The 18,026-nt window shown below is 45.1% G+C and overlaps 3 protein-coding genes across 3 annotated transcripts; 2 read left to right on the plus strand and 1 right to left on the minus strand.

The window, feature by feature from the left end:
- Positions 1-1,627: 1,627 nt before the first annotated feature.
- On the plus strand, positions 1,628-3,055 carry LOC146197073 (uncharacterized). Its single transcript, XM_084597121.1, has one exon. The coding sequence runs from the start codon at positions 1,628-1,630 to the stop codon at positions 3,053-3,055; it is 1,428 nt and encodes a 475-aa protein (XP_084453247.1).
- Positions 3,056-3,607: 552 nt separating this feature from the next.
- LOC146197074 (neprilysin-1-like) lies at positions 3,608-9,067 on the plus strand. Its single transcript, XM_084597122.1, has 2 exons — positions 3,608-3,635; positions 6,465-9,067. The coding sequence occupies exons 1-2, from the start codon at positions 3,608-3,610 to the stop codon at positions 8,864-8,866; spliced, it is 2,430 nt and encodes an 809-aa protein (XP_084453248.1). The 3' UTR covers positions 8,867-9,067.
- A 22-nt stretch (positions 9,068-9,089) lies between these two features.
- LOC146197075 (uncharacterized) lies at positions 9,090-17,657 on the minus strand. The gene is made up of 5 exons (XM_084598807.1): positions 17,381-17,657; positions 17,164-17,280; positions 12,874-12,981; positions 11,715-11,864; positions 9,090-9,602 (listed from the first exon to the last, which is right to left on the minus strand). The coding sequence occupies exons 1-5, from the start codon at positions 17,453-17,455 to the stop codon at positions 9,522-9,524; spliced, it is 531 nt and encodes a 176-aa protein (XP_084454933.1). The 5' UTR covers positions 17,456-17,657; the 3' UTR covers positions 9,090-9,521.
- Positions 17,658-18,026: the final 369 nt, after the last annotated feature.

Raw genomic sequence — 18,026 nt, forward strand, 5'->3', positions numbered from 1 at the left:
ACTGCCCGGCAGATCCCTCACCTAAACTTCTCCAGAGGCTTGGCAACTGCGCCCGTGAGAGACCCTGCTGCTCAGCTACGACCTCTAAATTCATTTCAGGCCGTGACGAGAGTCCAAGAGATCGCCGCCAACATCGACTGACGGTCACCCCCTAAGCGCCGATAATAGTTTTTTCACTCCAATCTCCAGCAGCAACTTGGAACCCTCGCACGTGTCAGCCTTTTTACTCCGCATAATTGTGCTGGGCAAGTTATCAACTGAAGCGTGAAGGTTACGTTTGGTTCCATCCCGAAAGAAGAAGAGTGTCAGAAGTCTTGATTTTACTTTCAAGTGTTATTTACTTGAATATTTTCTTGATTACTATCCGTATCACTTCAATTTCTTTTCCAAACCATTTTCAACCGACATTTATTCCTAATTCATAATTTATGCAGGTAAAGCCTAAAACTGAGTAAATGATTCATTTCTTCTGCATGCACTAAACCCTGGCCAATTCCCCATTGTCGGTGTGTGCCATGTCTTCTGATGAAAGAAGAGGCGGAGGAAGAAGGAAGGGGCGGCTGCTGGCAACAACAACGGGTCGCGGCTGGAGCGGGCGCAACAGAACCCGAGCAAAGGGTTCTCGCCGCAGGCGCCAGGCCCGATGTCGGCGCCAGCGTCGTCCACGGAGTCCTCTCGCTGGAGCCACCCCAGCACGCTCTGGAAGCATCGGGACTTGGACGTTAACGGTGAGGGCCGGAAATCTCTCCCACGCCTGAACCGCACGGTCCTGCACAGCCTTTTGACGCGTTTTTCCGACAACCTTGCTCCGCACCACGTCCGCACCAGGTCTTGATGGAGTAACTAACAAAGCGCTACGAAATTTAGACGCCAAATCATTAGCCTCTCTCACTAGGTACATGAATCAACACTGGGACCAGGGCACGCTGCCCCCGGAATGGAAATCAGCCAAGGTAACTTTCATACCAAAACCTAACAAACCTTTAGACCTTAAGAATCTGAGACCAATCTCTCTCACCTCCTGCACAGGTAAAGTCATGAAGCACGTAATCCTAAATCGACTTAACCGATACATGGAGCAAAACCAGCTCTTCCCCACCACCATGCTTGGCTTCCGCGCGGGCCTGTCAACTCAAGACGTCATGTTACAACTTAAGGAGGATGTTCTCAATCCCGTTTTCCCTCACATCACCAGAGCTATCCTTGCATTGGACCTGACGAAGACATTTGATAATGTTGCCCACTCTCCATTTTACAATCACTGAGCGACCTAAACGTGGGCTCTCGCACGCATGATTATGTTGCTGCCTTTCTCAGCAACCGATCCGTCTGCCTACAATTAGGCACAGTAAAAACTTGCCCTCTCACGCTAGGCAGTAAGGGAACGCCCCAGGGAGCAGTTTTGTCCCCATTTCTTTTTAACATTACTCTTATCCCGTTAGCGAGGGATCTTGACAAAATTCCTTCCATCTACCACTCCTTGTATGCGGATGACATCACCATCTGGGTCAATACCGGCAACCATGGCGAAATAGAATACAAACTTCAGCTGGCCGCTGACACTGTTGCTACGCATGCAAGCAGCATTGGTCTAAGCTGCTCGGCAGCTAAATCTGAGCTCATAGTCATGGACCTAAAAGAACGGAACCCCCCTGCTATTCAAGTCACATTAAACGACACTCCCATCCGCAGGGTCAATAGAATCAAAATTTTAGGTCTCAGTATTTCTGACAACGGCTCCAACGCCGAGACCATAAAATTAAATCGTGCTGCCATTTTTAATACAGCCTCACTAATAAAGAGTATCGCCAATCGCCATCGCAGCATGAGGGAAGCAGACACACGTCGCCTCATTCAAGCATTTTGCCTATGCAGGATCACCTACTCCATCCCTTACCTCTACCTCACACCCACGGAGACCGAGCAACTCAACAGACTTATCCGCACAGCTTACAAAAGCGCTCTCCTCCTCCCTAAATCAACGCCTACTGAAAAACTACTTCAACAAGGGGTTCACAACACCTTAGGAGAGCTGGTAGAAGCTCACCTCATTAGTCAGTACCACAGACTCTCACATACCGAAACCGGCCAAATTCTTCTGCGCCGAATTGGGATAAACCTACCCGGTCATACCTCGGCCACGCGCAATCCTCCCACCGCTGTTAGCAACAATTTTTACATTCCGCCTCTTCCCAAAAATACCCACCCGGAGCATAATCGTGAGAGACGGAAAGCTAGAGCCAGGACTTTGCAAAAGCACTACCCTCCTGGCGCTCCGGCAGTTTACGTAGACGCGGTCGAATATTCAAACCGACCAGCTTTCGCATTAGCCGTCGTGGATGGATTCCACAACACGATAGTCAGTGCGTCCATTTCAAATTTGCAGGATTCCCTGCCAGCTGAAGAAGCAGCAATTGCCCTAGCAATCACACACTCCTCTGCTGAGTATATCTTCTCAGACTCCAAAAAAGCAATTAGTAATTATGCCCATCGCAAAATCCACTCCCCGGCCGCAAACATTCTATCATCATCCCCTCCACCGAATCACCTCATCATCCTCCTCTGGGTCCCTGCGCACAGCGAACACCCAGGCAACACGGCCGCTCACTCCCAAGCCCAAGCACTCGTCAACCGGGCTGAGAGCGACCTGGTGCCTTCGTCTCGCAGTGCCAGAGATCGGCTTCTTAACTACCAAAACCTCCCCGTATTTTATAGAAATTCCCGCCTGCTGTACCCTCCTCCGCATAAATCTCTTCCCAAAAGCGACCAGGCTTTCTGGCGCAGACTTCAGACGGCCACAGTCATGACCCCTTTCCTTCTCTCTATTATAAACCGTGACGAAACCTCTCCTCACTGCCACTTGTGTCCTAGCACCAGAGCCGACTTTACTCACGTCTTCCTGAACTGCCCGAACAAACCCAAGCCCCCGTGGCAAGGGCCAAGACATCAGGAGCGATGGGAGACTGCTCTGCGCAGCTCGCTGCCGGAGGTACAGCTTCTGACAGTGAGCTGGGCCCGAGGGGTCGCCGAAGCTCAAAAGTGTCCGGCCATCTAGAGCGGCCTGAGGGCCCATCGTCGTCCTGCTCCCTCACTTCCCTTTACTCCCCCTCACTTGGTTCTTTTTTGAATCATTAAAGTTGCTACCTACCTACCTTGTGTTCTGTGTAAACGTTAGCATAGCCTCGAACATCAGCATAAATATCGCTGCCCTCGATCCACAGTTGTCAACCATTCGCCTCTCCTACGAACACGGTGTGTCTTTCTAGAAGAACATAGGGCATCATGGATGGCAGCACGTGCGAGGCGCCCCGTAGACGGAAAAGCGCCCTTGATGCCCTCTTGGCTTTTTGCGAGCAAGAAAATACACACAGCTTTGTTTGCAAGCAAGTAGTCTACGATGGCAGTTGTGAACCACAGCTGAAGTTGACGAATTACTGTGCAGCTCGTGCAGTAAAGCTAAGAGTGCGCCCAGCCTCAGTCACTGGCGCACTCATTTGAATGACTGAAAGCATTTCAGTCAAGAGCAATGTCTCCTTGAAGATATTCCAAGGAGGCACTGCTCCTTACTGTGCACCGTACTAGATCGCTGCACACCAAGAGACCTACCATGCTGCGTGTGCCAGCTGAAACAACTGGTATATATAAAACCAGAAGCTTCTTTCAGGGGCAGATAACAGGTAGCGCGTATACGGCTCCTTAAAGTGGGCTTTTCCCTTCACTCAGTCACTGTCTTTCTTTTTTGAAGCGAAAAACTTTACTAGGCTAGTTAACTCCCGAGTCTCGCGTGTGCTCCGTCGTTAGAAAAAGCCACAGCTGCGCATGCGCAAACATGCGCAAACCACGTGACGTCACAGGAGAGGCGCAGGTGGTCAGAGCTACCGCTGCCGCCGCGACTCCGCCGGTTGACCTTTCGTTGCCGCGCGCTTATGTTATGTAATGTACGGCTGTAATCAATGTTTCACCGTGACGATAAGCCATGGAATATCTATAAGGTGCAACCGTGAACAACAAGGTAAGCCACAACTACGCCAAGGAACCACAAGCTAAGACATGGCATCGCCGAAACTTTTCACTTCTGATATCCGGGATTAACCAAGCTAAGCTACCACCAATTTTTTTTTTTTTTTCAAACTGAGACAGTACTCCTTCTCTAGTGTACGTTACGTTCCTGCTTACTATGGCTTCGCAAGAAGGCGCAACTTACGGAACGCAAATGGATCCCAATTCACCTGGCTAATCCAAATGCGACTTAGGTGCGCTAGCCTGTTTTGCTCTTGTTTTCTTTGGATTTTACTTACTTCATGAAACTTTGCAGTATCTTTTTAGTTGCTGTTAAGCTCGCCGAGGAGAACAGAACTCCTAAACTTTGTGCCTCTACTATAGTTCACGTACTCAATAGCATTCGGTTGTAAATAAGCTATCGCATTATGTAAAAGAACACAGATACAAAGCCCCACTTAAACCAGGTCGAACAAACATGCCTGCGTAGCCTATAGGGGGTATCTAGGGTAGCGTGTCGATCCAGGGGTGCCTCGTTTGACTGCTACTCCTACCAGCTTGGCCACGTCATCCAGTCTCGTGACGTCACACTAACAGCCGACCAATCGCTGTCCAGCCATGTCACCTATCAACTAACCCTCTGCCAAAGGCTTCGCCCGGGCATAAAGGCTTTTTTGCAAGTTACAAATGCATTACTGGAACACTGAAAAGTGAAAACTGGCGACAATTAATGCATTACTGGAACACATAAAGTGAAAACTGGCGACAATTTACTCCTGTAAAAAGAATCGTTGTTTTCATTCATATGTATTGACTATGCTACTTAGTAGAGCCCGGTGCAGCTTGTCTTAGAGTGCGCAGGTGCAGCCAAAGTATTACCAGAGTCCCTCAATATTGAGGGACTCTGGTATTACGGAGCACGCGGTGTTTGAAATTATCCCACGCATCACACAGAAAGCTTGGCGCTTGTCCGAGTTCGTGTGCGAGTGCAACGACGGCATTTGCAAACATCTGCTAGGCAATTCTTAACTTTAGCTACGTAAAGCGTCAAGGGATTTGATCGCAGAAGCGTGCTCCGTAACTTTAATTATGGACGCGACTACACGAAAAAGAAACAGCCACCGTCTACCAGAAAATCGCGGCGAGGACATCCAACAAAAGCGCGGGAAGAATTACTTGCACGCCAATTTCCTATAATTCAATTCTGCAGAGGGAACCTACGAAGCAAACGTACTGGGATAAAGTAAAGGATAACAGTAGGATAACGGGAAGTCTATTGTGCGCGCGACCACCGCCCGCGACCTTTCCTCTCGGGCATCGGTGGTTGCATGCGACAATGACAGGGCTGGGCCGGTGGTATTTGCAGAAAGTAGCTTCGTGAACACGATTACATTAATGAGGTGATGCATCTTTATTAGCCGTTTGATGGCTCAAAAAGAACATTTCCCTACAATACAAATTTTTCTCATGCTGATTTCGAAGAAATAAATTAGTAAAATCAGGAGCAAACGAAATATTACGGACACATTTTAGTGGCCATCATTGACAACTTTAAAAAAGACTCAGAGGAGCGATATTACGTGATACCCCGTGAGAGTCAACTATTAATAAAATAAGGACAGCGCCACTAAAGTACAAACCAACTTATCCAGGCCCCTGCCAAAAGAGAGCCACTAAAGGTAAAAATCAATTTTAGCGCGCCGCCATTGCGACCACACCGAGAAACCGAAACCACGGAAGCACGTCACCGTAAACTATGCAGAAAGCTAAAGGACGAATTGATTTCTCTTTTTCTCCGTAAGAAAGTAGCATAAGCAACTCCGTAACGTAAAGCCTTGGAATGTGGCTGCACCTACTGAGCATGAATCGAATCTTTAGTGTGGCGCGAAATTTCAAACGCGAGCTTAGCCACCCTAGCGAGGTTTTCACTGGATATCACTGTACTCGTAAAGCAAGAATTATTAAAAAGCAGCCTCGCTTCAAAATAAGCTGAAACGTAAGATATCCCGTCGTCAAGACCAGAGGTGAAACGAAGTTGCTTTGGTTTTGGGGGAAAGTAAAGGCAGTAAACGCCTTGGCTTACAATTGGAAGTACATATGCCTTCGGTTCGACTCCCTATAGCAAGCTAGCATTCAACGGTTCAACTTGACTAGCAGATAAATGCTAAATAGGGAGCGAAATATGGTACGACACCGCACTGAACGCTGCACAACGAACGGTTTTGTCATAATTTAAATTCGAAATCACGCGTTTTGATTTTTATTTTCTTTCGGGCATACGCACAAGCTCGACAATTTTACTATGCTCTGATCCTCTGGATTACTGCTTTCTCACTAATAGGGGCGCCAAGTGAGAAATATGGCGTACCATATAAGTCCCCTTTGGCTAAATTCAGAAACTATATCGCTTACTAGAGTCTGTTCAGCACATACCATTCACACTTGTTCTGTGTACCTTTGCGCAGCCAGCAGCGACACCGACAGCATCTCAAACAGCCGAAGCACCAACGGCTTGACTAGCGAGGAGTACGAGGAGGATGATCGCTCACGACGCCACCATAGGCGCTCCGGTGACCGCGGGGGCAACAGCAAAAGGCAGCCGGCGGAACATCGACCCTACTCCCCAGGCAGTCGATGGCTGCTCAACAAGGAGTCCAAACTATGCTTCAGTTGGTTCTACGTACTGCTGCTGGGGGCCGGCGTTTTGGCCTGCACGGCGTACGTGAGCGGCTACACGTCGTTCCAGCACCGGCTGTTTACGCGAGAAGCACCCGAAAAGAAAGTGTGCCGAAACCAGGTATGCAAGGAAGTGGCTCGCAGCATCGCTCGCTCTCTGAACCGGAGCGTGGACCCATGCAAAAACTTCTACCGGTTCGTCTGCGACGGCTGGAGACGCAAGCACCCCGTCCGCCGCAACGAGGTGCGAAGCAGCCCCTTCTCGCTTGTGGGCAAAGAGCTTGACGCGGTCATCAGAAAAGCTCTTAACAAGGTGCCCGTCACGAGCGAAAAACAGGGTGCACTGGAAAAGGCGGCCGTCATGTACCACGAGTGCCTAAAAAACTACGAAATGAGCAACTCCACACGCTCCATGAAGGTGCTCACAGAATTATTGCGTTACCTGCACATGCCGTGGCCCGCCATGGACTCAAACCACACCGTGGACTTGTTTGAGATCATTGTTCAGCTCTCGCTGAGATGGTCTATACCAAGCCTGTTCAGCATTTCGGTTATCCCCGATCCGGAGGACACTAAGACTAACGTCCTGGTGATAAACACTATGGAGAACCTAGAGGTAGGTTTCCACCAGCTCCAGTCAAACAACCAAACGAAAAATGAGACGCAGGATATCCTGTTTATGAGAATGGTCGAGAAGATCGCCTCCATAATGGGAGACAATAGCACGAACTACAAGTCCCTCGCCGAGAACGTTGTCATGGCGCCCATTATTATTGCATCAGTGAAACACTTCCACTTTGAGGTGCTGGGAAGATCAGACGCATGGCCGCCTAAAAAGTACCAGATGAAGCACCTCGAAAGCCTGACGCCACAAGTCAGCACTAAGCGCTGGCTGTCCGTCATAAACAGGTATTTGCCAGGTAATGTGCAGGTACGAGACACGGACGAAATTATTGTCATGAGCCCTGGATATTTGTGGCTAGTCACAAGCTTGCTGCACCAAAACAATACTATTAAGATGTTCCACGATTTCATTGGATGGTCCATTGCATTTCTCCTGGGACCCCTCTCGTCAAGAGAAATCAGGGAAGCTGTGAGCAACTATGGCCAAGAAGTTGGTATGGACTTCACTGACGTGGACAAAGAAAAACTGTGCCGCAAGGATGTTGAAGATTATTTGCCGATGCCATATGGTGCCATATTTGTCCAGGCCTATACCCCAGACTACGTTAAAGAGGATGCGAAAGTCGTCGTAGACCACATTAAATTGGCATTCGCCTATGCACTTCGGCTCAACACGTGGATGGATGATCAGACGAGAACAAGGGCAATGGCCAAAGTGCAGAGGATCATCTCACATGTAGCGTACCCAGATTGGATAAAGAACAAAACCGAACTGGACGAATCTCATGCCGACATTCCCGACATCGAAGGTCCTTACATCAAGATTCTCATGGACCTGAAGGAAGTGTACACATTTCGCTCGCTGTCACTGCTCCGACAAACTAACACGAGGGATGAAGAGTTCTGGACCTTCAGTCCAGCTACCCTGAATGCCTTCTACGAGCACTCTACCAACAGCATCACCATACCGGCGGCCATCCTCAATTTTCCTTTCTACTCTTATGGCCTGCCACCTGCCATGAACTACGGCAGCATCGGTGCCATCATCGGCCATGAGATCAGCCATGCTTTCGACACTCTGGGCAGCCATTTTGACGACAGTGGCAACCTGCGCAACTGGTGGACTAAGGAGACCAAGAGCAACTTCATCCTCAAAAACTACTGCTTTGTGCTCCAGTACAACAGCATCTACGAGCCGCACAGCAAGCGCTACCTAAACGGCAAGCAGACACTCTCTGAGAACATTGCAGACAATGGTGGCCTCAGGCAGTCGTTCCATGCCTACCGCCTGCATGTCGACGAGCATCCAGGAGGCAAGGAGGAGAACATACCCTTGGAGGGCCTCGAGGAGTTCACTCCCGACCAGCTCTTCTTCATAAGCAGCGCATACAAGTGGTGCGCTGACATCAACCCCAAGGCCGTCAAGATGATTATGAACTCCGACTCTCACTCCCTCGAGGAGTACCGCTGCAATGTGGCCGTTGAGAACATGGTCGAGTTTGCCAAGGCTTTCCAGTGTAGTACTAATGAGGAAATGAACCCGGGTAAAAAGTGTGTTGTGTGGTGAAAAAATGCCCAAGGAAGTGTTCCAGCACCGTTGTACATCCAATGCGCTTGCAAGACAGCGACCTTGGTAAAAAGATCAAGACTGCTGAAAAGCTTGACAGTTGGTTTGTGTTGTGTGAGTACTGATGGCTTTCCCAGATTAGTTTTGTCATCCCCACCTTGAAAGAACATCCAGTGCCCCTTGCTGTTAAAAAAAAAAAAAACACGAAAAAAAGCACTGAATGTTTCTGGAATTGTAGAAGCACTTTATTAAAAAAAATTTGAGTCGAGAACAAGTCAACAGCATATATACATACAAACATATGTATCTCAGTGACTTTATGAACACACAATAAACTTAAGAAATGCCCATCAAAGACCCAACAATCTACTATAAACATCATGCTAAAGCTTTGATGATACAAAACTGGAGCAGTAAAATTCAATAAAATAGAACATCACTGGGCTGTCAGCTCTGCACATTGCTAACTGCTTGCACTATCCACAATTCAAACTGCATTCCATAAACATTGTTACAAAAAACCTTGAGCTATTTCTGTTTTGGCACAATTATTGTAACTAAAGTAAAGCTTTACACCTGAGGAATAATCCCTGCAGTCTATTGAACATCACTGTTCTGCAAGCAAAGTAGAGTATATAACATTTGATGTGGGCCATCACTTGTAAGACACATCACATGAGGACGTTTGTCTAGATGAGCTTGATGTCGAGAGTGCTCTTGTTGCCTCCAGAAGTTTCTTGAAAAAGAAAAATAGCAATAAGACATTGATAGCAAAAGCAATACTGTGCTGAAGCTAGGCCTTGAACACCACAACTCTAATGTTAACGAAGCTGTCAACATTATTTACATATTTCTCAAATCATGCCTAGGCTTCAAATTAAACAAACGTTCATGAAATGTCAGACTAGAGAGCATGGTCTGTATGCAGCAATGACACTCGGGAAATGAAAAAACAAAAAAAGTACAGTCATTCTTGAAACCTCACTTACAGAAACTACCTTAGCATACGACCTACAGACAGGACAATCTACACTGTTGCTTTGCTTAACAGTCAAACACTCATGAACAACCTTAGTTTCAAAGAAATTTTGCATTCCCAAGGAGCCCAGCTTTGTAATCACTTGTTTACAACTATTCAAAATGCAGCTCTGACAGTCACAGGCACAAACCACTTTGCCAATATCTGTAAAGTTCGCTTTCATTGCTGTGAGTGCACAACTCAAAACATAAGACACCAGAGAGTGTGTCATGTCTCAAAAACTGTGCTTCATACTTCTCTTACCGTGGTACCACTACAGAACAAAAAAAAATGTCGGGTGCTGTGCCTGTAACTTTGCATTGGCACTAATTAACACAATAATATTGTAGAGTTGATATAGTACTAGCTAAGGTGCAAGTATCTTTCCTAATTTTTCTCACCAAAAAAGTGGGCTCCAATAAGGTTCCACTATTTTCTACTCAAGAGTTTTAGCTTCCCCCCAGCCCTACTTCCAAAATTGTAAGACTGCCTTTACCAAAGGCACTAATGTGTTACAAAAATACAGAAATAGATACCATAACTAATACCAACTAAATCTCATGCATCATTGGAAATAATGCATTTTTCTAAATAGCAATTCCCAATTGATTGAAATTGTAGGGAACCTAACTAGCTGTATAGCAATGCTTTTTTGATGGTAAAAATAAATGTCAAGGAAGTATTGCCCGAATGCAAATCTTGAAGCATATACACGCAGTACAAAGCTCTTTTTAATGCCCTTTGGAATCCTTATTTCAGATCTATATTTATGAGCACACAAGTGGCTGCGGTCCACATTTCATACGCCTTATTTCAAAATTCTTGACAGGATGTCATGATTCTCATGAAAGCCCATAAATGCTATTTATCAAAATTGCAACTACAGAATAATTATGCTCATACAATACTTTAGCTGCAAGACAGTTTTCACCACTACACCATTTTCAATAATGAAAGCTTTTGCTCAGCAAGTACTCTGACATTACTGCAATCTCATTTCCTTGAGAAATTATGCCTGAAGAAAAATTGATCCCTGCTGCACTTCTATTGGCTTGACCTTGACCTGCTAGATGTCACCACAGTCTAGATGCCGATGCCTGCCACCAGTGACAAAATCACCCAAGTCAAAAAAAAAAAAAAAAAAAACTTCCATACTTTCCAGTGTGCCCTGGAACAAACCCGTTATGTCAATGGTGTTGGTTAGGAGCTGTTTTTCTTACTTTGCATTAAAATCCTGCTGCTTCCCTTGACATGCCCAGAGCACATACATCCCAGTCCCACTTAAATCATACAGCCAAAGATTGACCATTCTTAACAGCAAGCACATGGCTCACCAAAATGGCAATTCCAAATAGTATTCTGTCCATTATAATAAACAGAAGGTGAAAGTGTGAATTCATCAATGGAGATGTAATGTTAAAGAAATTGTAAACATTGGAGATCCTTGCTCATGCAGCTGCTGCATCAAAAGCAAGCCTGGCAAAGTAACTGAACCAGCTGGCTTAATGACGCAGAGTGGCTAGAATGGTCTCCGGATGACAAGTGTTGGAGCTATACTGCTGCTGCACACAATACACAAGCAGACCAAGTGCCCTGTCCACAGAAGCGTAAGTAGAAACTTAAGGCAGCAAGAAGGCAGCACTGTATCCATACCAAAAGAAAAAGCAATTAAAAACTAGCCTAAGGCCCCATTGAGGCATCTCCACTGCAGCAACGAATGCTTTCAAAACTGAGGACTAAACAGTACTTTGTAAAACCTGTTACCATCTGAAACTTTCGAAGTGCTGTCAGTTCACATCTGTGCTAATTAAAAAAACAAGAGACCCTTACCTTCGACTGCTCAGAGTACTTGAGCTGCAATTTATTCAGCTGAAGAACCTTTTTTGACAACAAGATGTTCAGATTTTTAGTCTCCCCTTCCATAAGCCAAGCATGCCTTTCTGCAGCCCACAACCGGTCCAGTAGCTTGCTCTGAAATGTCTACCAAGAGAAAAGGGATATCATCCCATCATGGCATGAAACAATCGGCCGCAAATTAAAGTCGTACAAAAACAAAGTTAGAACTAATAAGAAGTTAGATTATAACAAGTACTGGCACCAAAAAATGACAAAAGCAGAATAATGCAAGCACCCAGAAATTGAACTCCCCCTGTTCACCATACTGCTGCAATTGAGCGTCACTTAAGTTCAGTATGCAAAGCCAAGCAGCTAAGATTTCCCATCCAAGAACTGCATACGGCCACATAATTACAGCCAGTAGCTACACCAGCCACGGTAGTGCAGTGGGAATGGCATTCGACTGCTGTGCCCAAGGACGCAAAAATTTAATCCCGGCCGCCGCTGCCACTTTTTGATGTCAGCGGAGAGTGTCCTATATGATGTCAGTGCACATCAAAGAACACCAGGTGGTCGAAATTTCCGGTCTCCACTACTGCGTCTCATAGCCTGAGTCACTTAGGGCCGTTAAACCCCATAAACCATACCAACCAAACCAAACAGCCAGTAGCTGCAGCAAGTAACACACAGTACTCTGCCAGTGCTGATACATTCAAGCCCATCAGTGCATGGATTACACTATATGCCGTGCTGCATGTCTTGCTCTTTCATTGCTTGAGTTTACACAAGATGCATCCCCTATTTTTCATGCCAGTACTACGAGAAGAAGCTATATATCAGCCCCATCTATACAAGCACTGTACAAATTAGACCGAATTGTTTTATTTCAGGATATAGAGGCCATCTGTAAACTGCTTAAGCAAATTTAAGATAAGAATGTCAAAGGGATTCTTTTGAAAAGGATGAGTGCTGTGGGATACAATAAACGCAGCGCTGCACTGAACAATAAAATTGAAGGCAAAGTTTCTACTGAGAAACATGTAAGCAATACTAGAAGAATCTTATGAATAGAGATGAAAATAGTAACAACAAATTAGACTGCTCGCTACAGCAGAGAAAGAAGAATACCACATAGCATAAAACTGTTCATTACCTGAGAATTAGCATTGTGATCGATGCATGCTCCAGCTTCTTTAGAGCAATTGTTTTCCACCTTTGCAGACAGAAGTGCTTTCAGGTACTCAATTTGTTCTTGTGCCTCCTGCGAACGGCAAAAAATGCTACAACTCAGCGTTACAGCCATGTGAGAAGCTCCAATGTTTAAGTGCATATACAGGGAACAGCTTAAAAGCTCTGACTGACAAAAAATTTCACAGAATAGTTACCACTGTGTAAGGCAAGATTCAGTGATAGCTGGTGAGGTTTCATTTTACAACATATCAATGGAAGGAACTTGGGAGCATCATGCATATGTGTGCAATGACAGATATGCCTCTATATCTCTAAGCACAATCAGCAGCCCCTTGATAGCCAAAATCAAATAGTCTGAGTAAAAAGGCGACCGAGGCAGCTCGACGTATAAAGTACTATCTTCATTCTCCAAAAGAGGAATGTAAGAGGTGAATTAACGAGTGAGAGAGAAGCAGGCAGACTGTAACCGAGGCAGCTAGGTGTTATACAGACAACCAAGTCCACCAAGCCTTCCTCTCATAGAATGCAAAGCATAGGAAGGAATGGCGCAGTCCTCTCTCATGCCCCGTAACACATCCCTCAATTGGTGCCTCTCACTCCATTTTCAGTCTACGCGGCTGATGCCAGCAACAAAGATGGTACCCTGCCAGCCTCCTCCTATATCATGCGGCAGAGTTATTGCAGCTATCACTGCACAAGTGACAGTGTTAGCACAACACCCGGTCTGGTCTTCCAGGCCTACATAATATTTCACTGCTTGGGTAGACCTATATAAGATCTTGATTGGTCAGGAAATGAATGGGGGTTTTAGTGCTACTATTCCCAGTAAAAAGGTTCCTTTGACATAATATTACAAAGCTAATTTCAATTTCAATGTAGTTTGTAAGCTAGCTCCTTATGCCTATGGCAGCACTTATAACTAAAAAGCGTGTTAATACTTGAAACTTTAGGAAAGCAAACTGAATACACTATTATTTGACTAGCTGAATGAATCATATGCTGTATGCTCAAAATACAGCAAAATGAACCAAATTTGTTTACAGGTTTTTGAACAACTTTTAAATTAACTGCTGAAGTTCAAATAAGGCTTGACACACAACTTTTTCTGATTACTGCTTCAGAAACAATGCCCACTCCAACATGCACAGCACACTGTCATGATTGCCAAAATCAATTCAAATTAAAATTTATTATGTTTAAATTCGTGACTCGTACCAGACTCCTTCACTATCATCAGCTGCCAATGGCAATTTTCTCATGCATATAACATGATGGTCAGACAGTTATACTGATTTCGTGTCTCACATGCCCTAGTGGCAATCAGTAAGCTCCACAAGTTATAAATAGCAGCTGGCATTTTTTCTAAAATTCAACAGGCATTCTTGAGTAACTAATTTAGAATGCAGCGTCCAATTTTTGTTTGGTGAAAATATTATTATACAGGTGAATGTTTTTTTTTCCCCCGTACTATAATATGGTATTCCCATTCAGTCAAAAGTCGCATAGAGCTTATCTGAACCTTTTCAGAAAAACATGCAAAGTCAATTAACCCTCAATTACACACCTATAGGAAGCCAACATCAAGTTTGGTCAAAAATAAAATGAAATTTTCTATTAAAAAACTAGAATGTCATGTTATTGCTAGCTTGTGCTGAGTAGAGCAAGAAGGTGGGGCACTATGTTGATGGCATCAACAAAACTGCTTATGGACAGTTCAAGCAGGCAGAACATCACACTGTTTCACAATGCTTATACATGATTTGGTACCAGTGTCTTTCAATACACTGGAGAGACTTAATTATCCAAGCAACTACCCTAGACGAGATATAAAACGAAACAAGAGTGCTTTGCTAGCAGATGGCAAGGAGGTGATGCGCCCCAGTTTGCAGAGGCCGTAAGGTAGCAGAACACAGCCTCAATATGCTCAAACACACTGATCCAACATTACTGGCCCTCGCCATGCATCTGGCATACTTTAATTTCCTGCTTTGACTAAGTGAGACAACTAAATAGCCGACTAGCCGTGCATGCATGTCCCGGAATACTGACATGCAATTTCAAAAATTGGATTCTGCATACTTCTCGGATCTTTTTCTCAGTTTAAACCAAAAGTCAAATCCCTGGTTATAGCCCCGTAATGCACTGCCACCACTTGCAGAGTTGGTGGAGTCAGTCAATTATTCAGTTCATATAAATATTTGAGCAATGACGCACTACTGGTATTCAATTCGGTTTCGGAAAAGTACTTTTTGCACACCCCTGCTCTATAGCCCTCAATTTCAAGGCAGAATCTGTACTTGTCCTCACCAGGCCACAGAACATCACCAATGATACATCCTACCTGTACTGGGCAGGACTCTTTCGCTAGGCTTGCCAGGAACAAATCAAGTTGCACTAGTTTAATTTTTATTTAATTCTTTTCTACTCTACAAAACTGCAGAGATCAGGAGATGGTGGTTGTTGGCCATTGGAAAAAATAAGGACAGTGCAGCTAGCTATACTCTACCTCATCACTTCTTTGCAGCAGGATGGAAACTAGGAGATCTGTTCAGCCAATCAAGGGGCAGCATTAGGCATGCTCCTCTGCGCCACGTCGTCTGCTCGTGGCATATGTAGCTGTGGCAGTAGAAAAGTATAAATAGATGCTGTCTTTGTACTGAGCCTTAAAAAGCATTCGGAAGCTTTAGAATAGCTTCTTGAGTAATGTTACGCTATTTGTCATATCCTCGCTTGTAGTTCATCGTACGCAATGGAAGCTGCACTGGAAACTTCAGCCTAGTGGTGCCATTTTGGTTTCGCAAACTGATATTTTTTTTTTGTCAACCTACCGACTTTATTCTGTAGACATAGGAGAGGCAAAAATCACTTCCCCAAAAAATAAATAAATAAAAGTAAAATAACACTCTTGGATGTTGCTGTAGACTAGATCAGGCCAAATGAATGCCTGATGCGCCATTTCTGACCAATGAGCAAACCAAAATAACCACGAGCACTGAAATTCGTTATTCCATTACCAACTTACTGGCATAGTTTGACAACACATCTTATCTAAATATTTCAAAGTACACCTAGCATTCAAGCTCTCTCAGTCAACATAGACTAAATAAAGAACAGCCAAAATTGTGTAGCTACACTGCTCAAAAAGAAATTCTTGTAGCATATGGACTCTCACCTGCAAGCTCACTAACCTTACCATTGACCCAAAACTTGAAGATACCTCTGCTATCTAGTCCCTACAGTAGGCATATCTAATACGCACCATCACAGCTGTTCAAAATCACAAAGCATACTTCATTTTTCATTATTATAATCAACATTCTGGTGTTAACTGTCATTAGGATATCATTATCACTCAACATTTAGGCTCGCTGCTTACTGCATAAATAATGCACAGTCATTATGCATACATACTGCTATTTGGCCAGCCGTATCACACTTCACATAGATTACAGAACAATTTCGGTTTCAACATTTCATATTAAGTGAAACGCCCGCATTCCATTCAGCTTTGCCACAAGCTTTTGTGGGAATTGTTTTCCGAAGGATATTGTTAAAACTTGTAGTCTAATGAGAATCAAAAGCGAACCGACTGCATTGCTTCCATTGCAAAAGGTTCGGCCTATCCACAAACTAATGTACAATGATCAAATATTTTGAGTGTTCAATATGGCATGGTCCATATTCTGAGTTCGCGCCGTTTTCAGAAGTGTCATCTCCCTAGCCTCGAGCCATCTGATAGGTGGAAACGCCCAAGCCGGATGTTACTTCCGGCTCAGGCGTTTCCACCAATCAGATGACCCGAGGTCAGGGAGATAACACTTCCGAAAACGACGCGAACTAGGAATGCGGACCCAGATTTCATTAAGCGTTTTTTGTTCTTTGTAGTCCAAATTATATAATATTCCCAGTTTATTACACTTTTACGTACACTCCTAACCCCTTTTGAGTAACCCCTTCTCCTGCAACGGTGAATAAATAAACGTACAAACAATCGTAAGCAATTTCACAATAGCAAAAATGCTGACGAGAACGCAGTGTGTCCTGCTGCCTTCTTTGTCCAAATAGCGAACCGTTATCCGGCGGAACACGGCGTCAAGAGATGAACTAATTAACGCCACGGCAGCCACCTGACCATCACTTTCACCCGAACATGGCTCCGAGAAAGTTACCGAGATAGCCAGATCCAGCGCCCCTGGCAGATCATTAGCGCCCGTCACACGCATTGCCTCTGAAGCATTCACTCTCGAAGTACCTTTTGGGCCTTGTTCAAACGCACGATTTCCTCTTCTTGCTTTTTGCAAGTCTGTCTCAATGTCTCTACGGCTTCGCCTTCACTTCGTCCGCAGCGACGTCTCAGATCCTCCAGCTCCTAAACGAGCAGGCACAAATAAAGCATAAACACGCAATCGAAGCACAAAATGAATTACATCAGCAGAATCAAGCGTTTACACCCCGCGTGTCAAACTTACCACGCGTATCTTGTGGAGTCTGTCATAGACCCCGCGCCTCGAACGCGCGAGATCCCAAGCGCTGTTCGGTGTCATTTCTGCTCTACCGCAGCTGCTGGCGCAGGTGGACTCGGCGAAGGACGTCCGCTCGTATTGAGGTTTTCTGGCAATGTCTTACACCAATTACTCGGCATCACACAGGAAACGCGCGCAGCGATGGTAACAAAACCACCATGCGAAGCAGCATACAAAACGAGCGAATCGAAATGAAAATGCGGAAGCACGTGACTGCATTTGAATCGTGAGGGCAGCAACACGTGGTTGACGTGGTATTGTGGTATCTCACGTGCCTGCAAACTAATTTAGAAGGCAGACATGACAATGAAGAAAATCTTAAATTTTTAAACTTGTTGCTATTTCAATTTTTAAGACAGTAACTGTATTTGCATGACTATTTTATTCTGCAACTTTAAAAATTGAGTTTTCGGTTTCGGTTTTCGAAAGGACGCGGGAGCTAGCTTAGCTATCCTCACACGCTCGGGAACCAACTACGCAGGTCTGCAAGCCGTCACATCGATCGCGCGCTCGAAACTTCAAATCTGTTAACTAGTATATGATCAGGAATTTGGTTTCGAAAGCAACCCCGCAGTCGGAGTACCTAAAAGTT

Source organism: Amblyomma maculatum, chromosome 3 (genome assembly GCF_055883805.1).
Source record: "Amblyomma maculatum isolate TAMU_Amacu chromosome 3, ASM5588380v1, whole genome shotgun sequence".
NCBI classification, from domain to species: Eukaryota; Metazoa; Arthropoda; class Arachnida; order Ixodida; family Ixodidae; genus Amblyomma; species Amblyomma maculatum.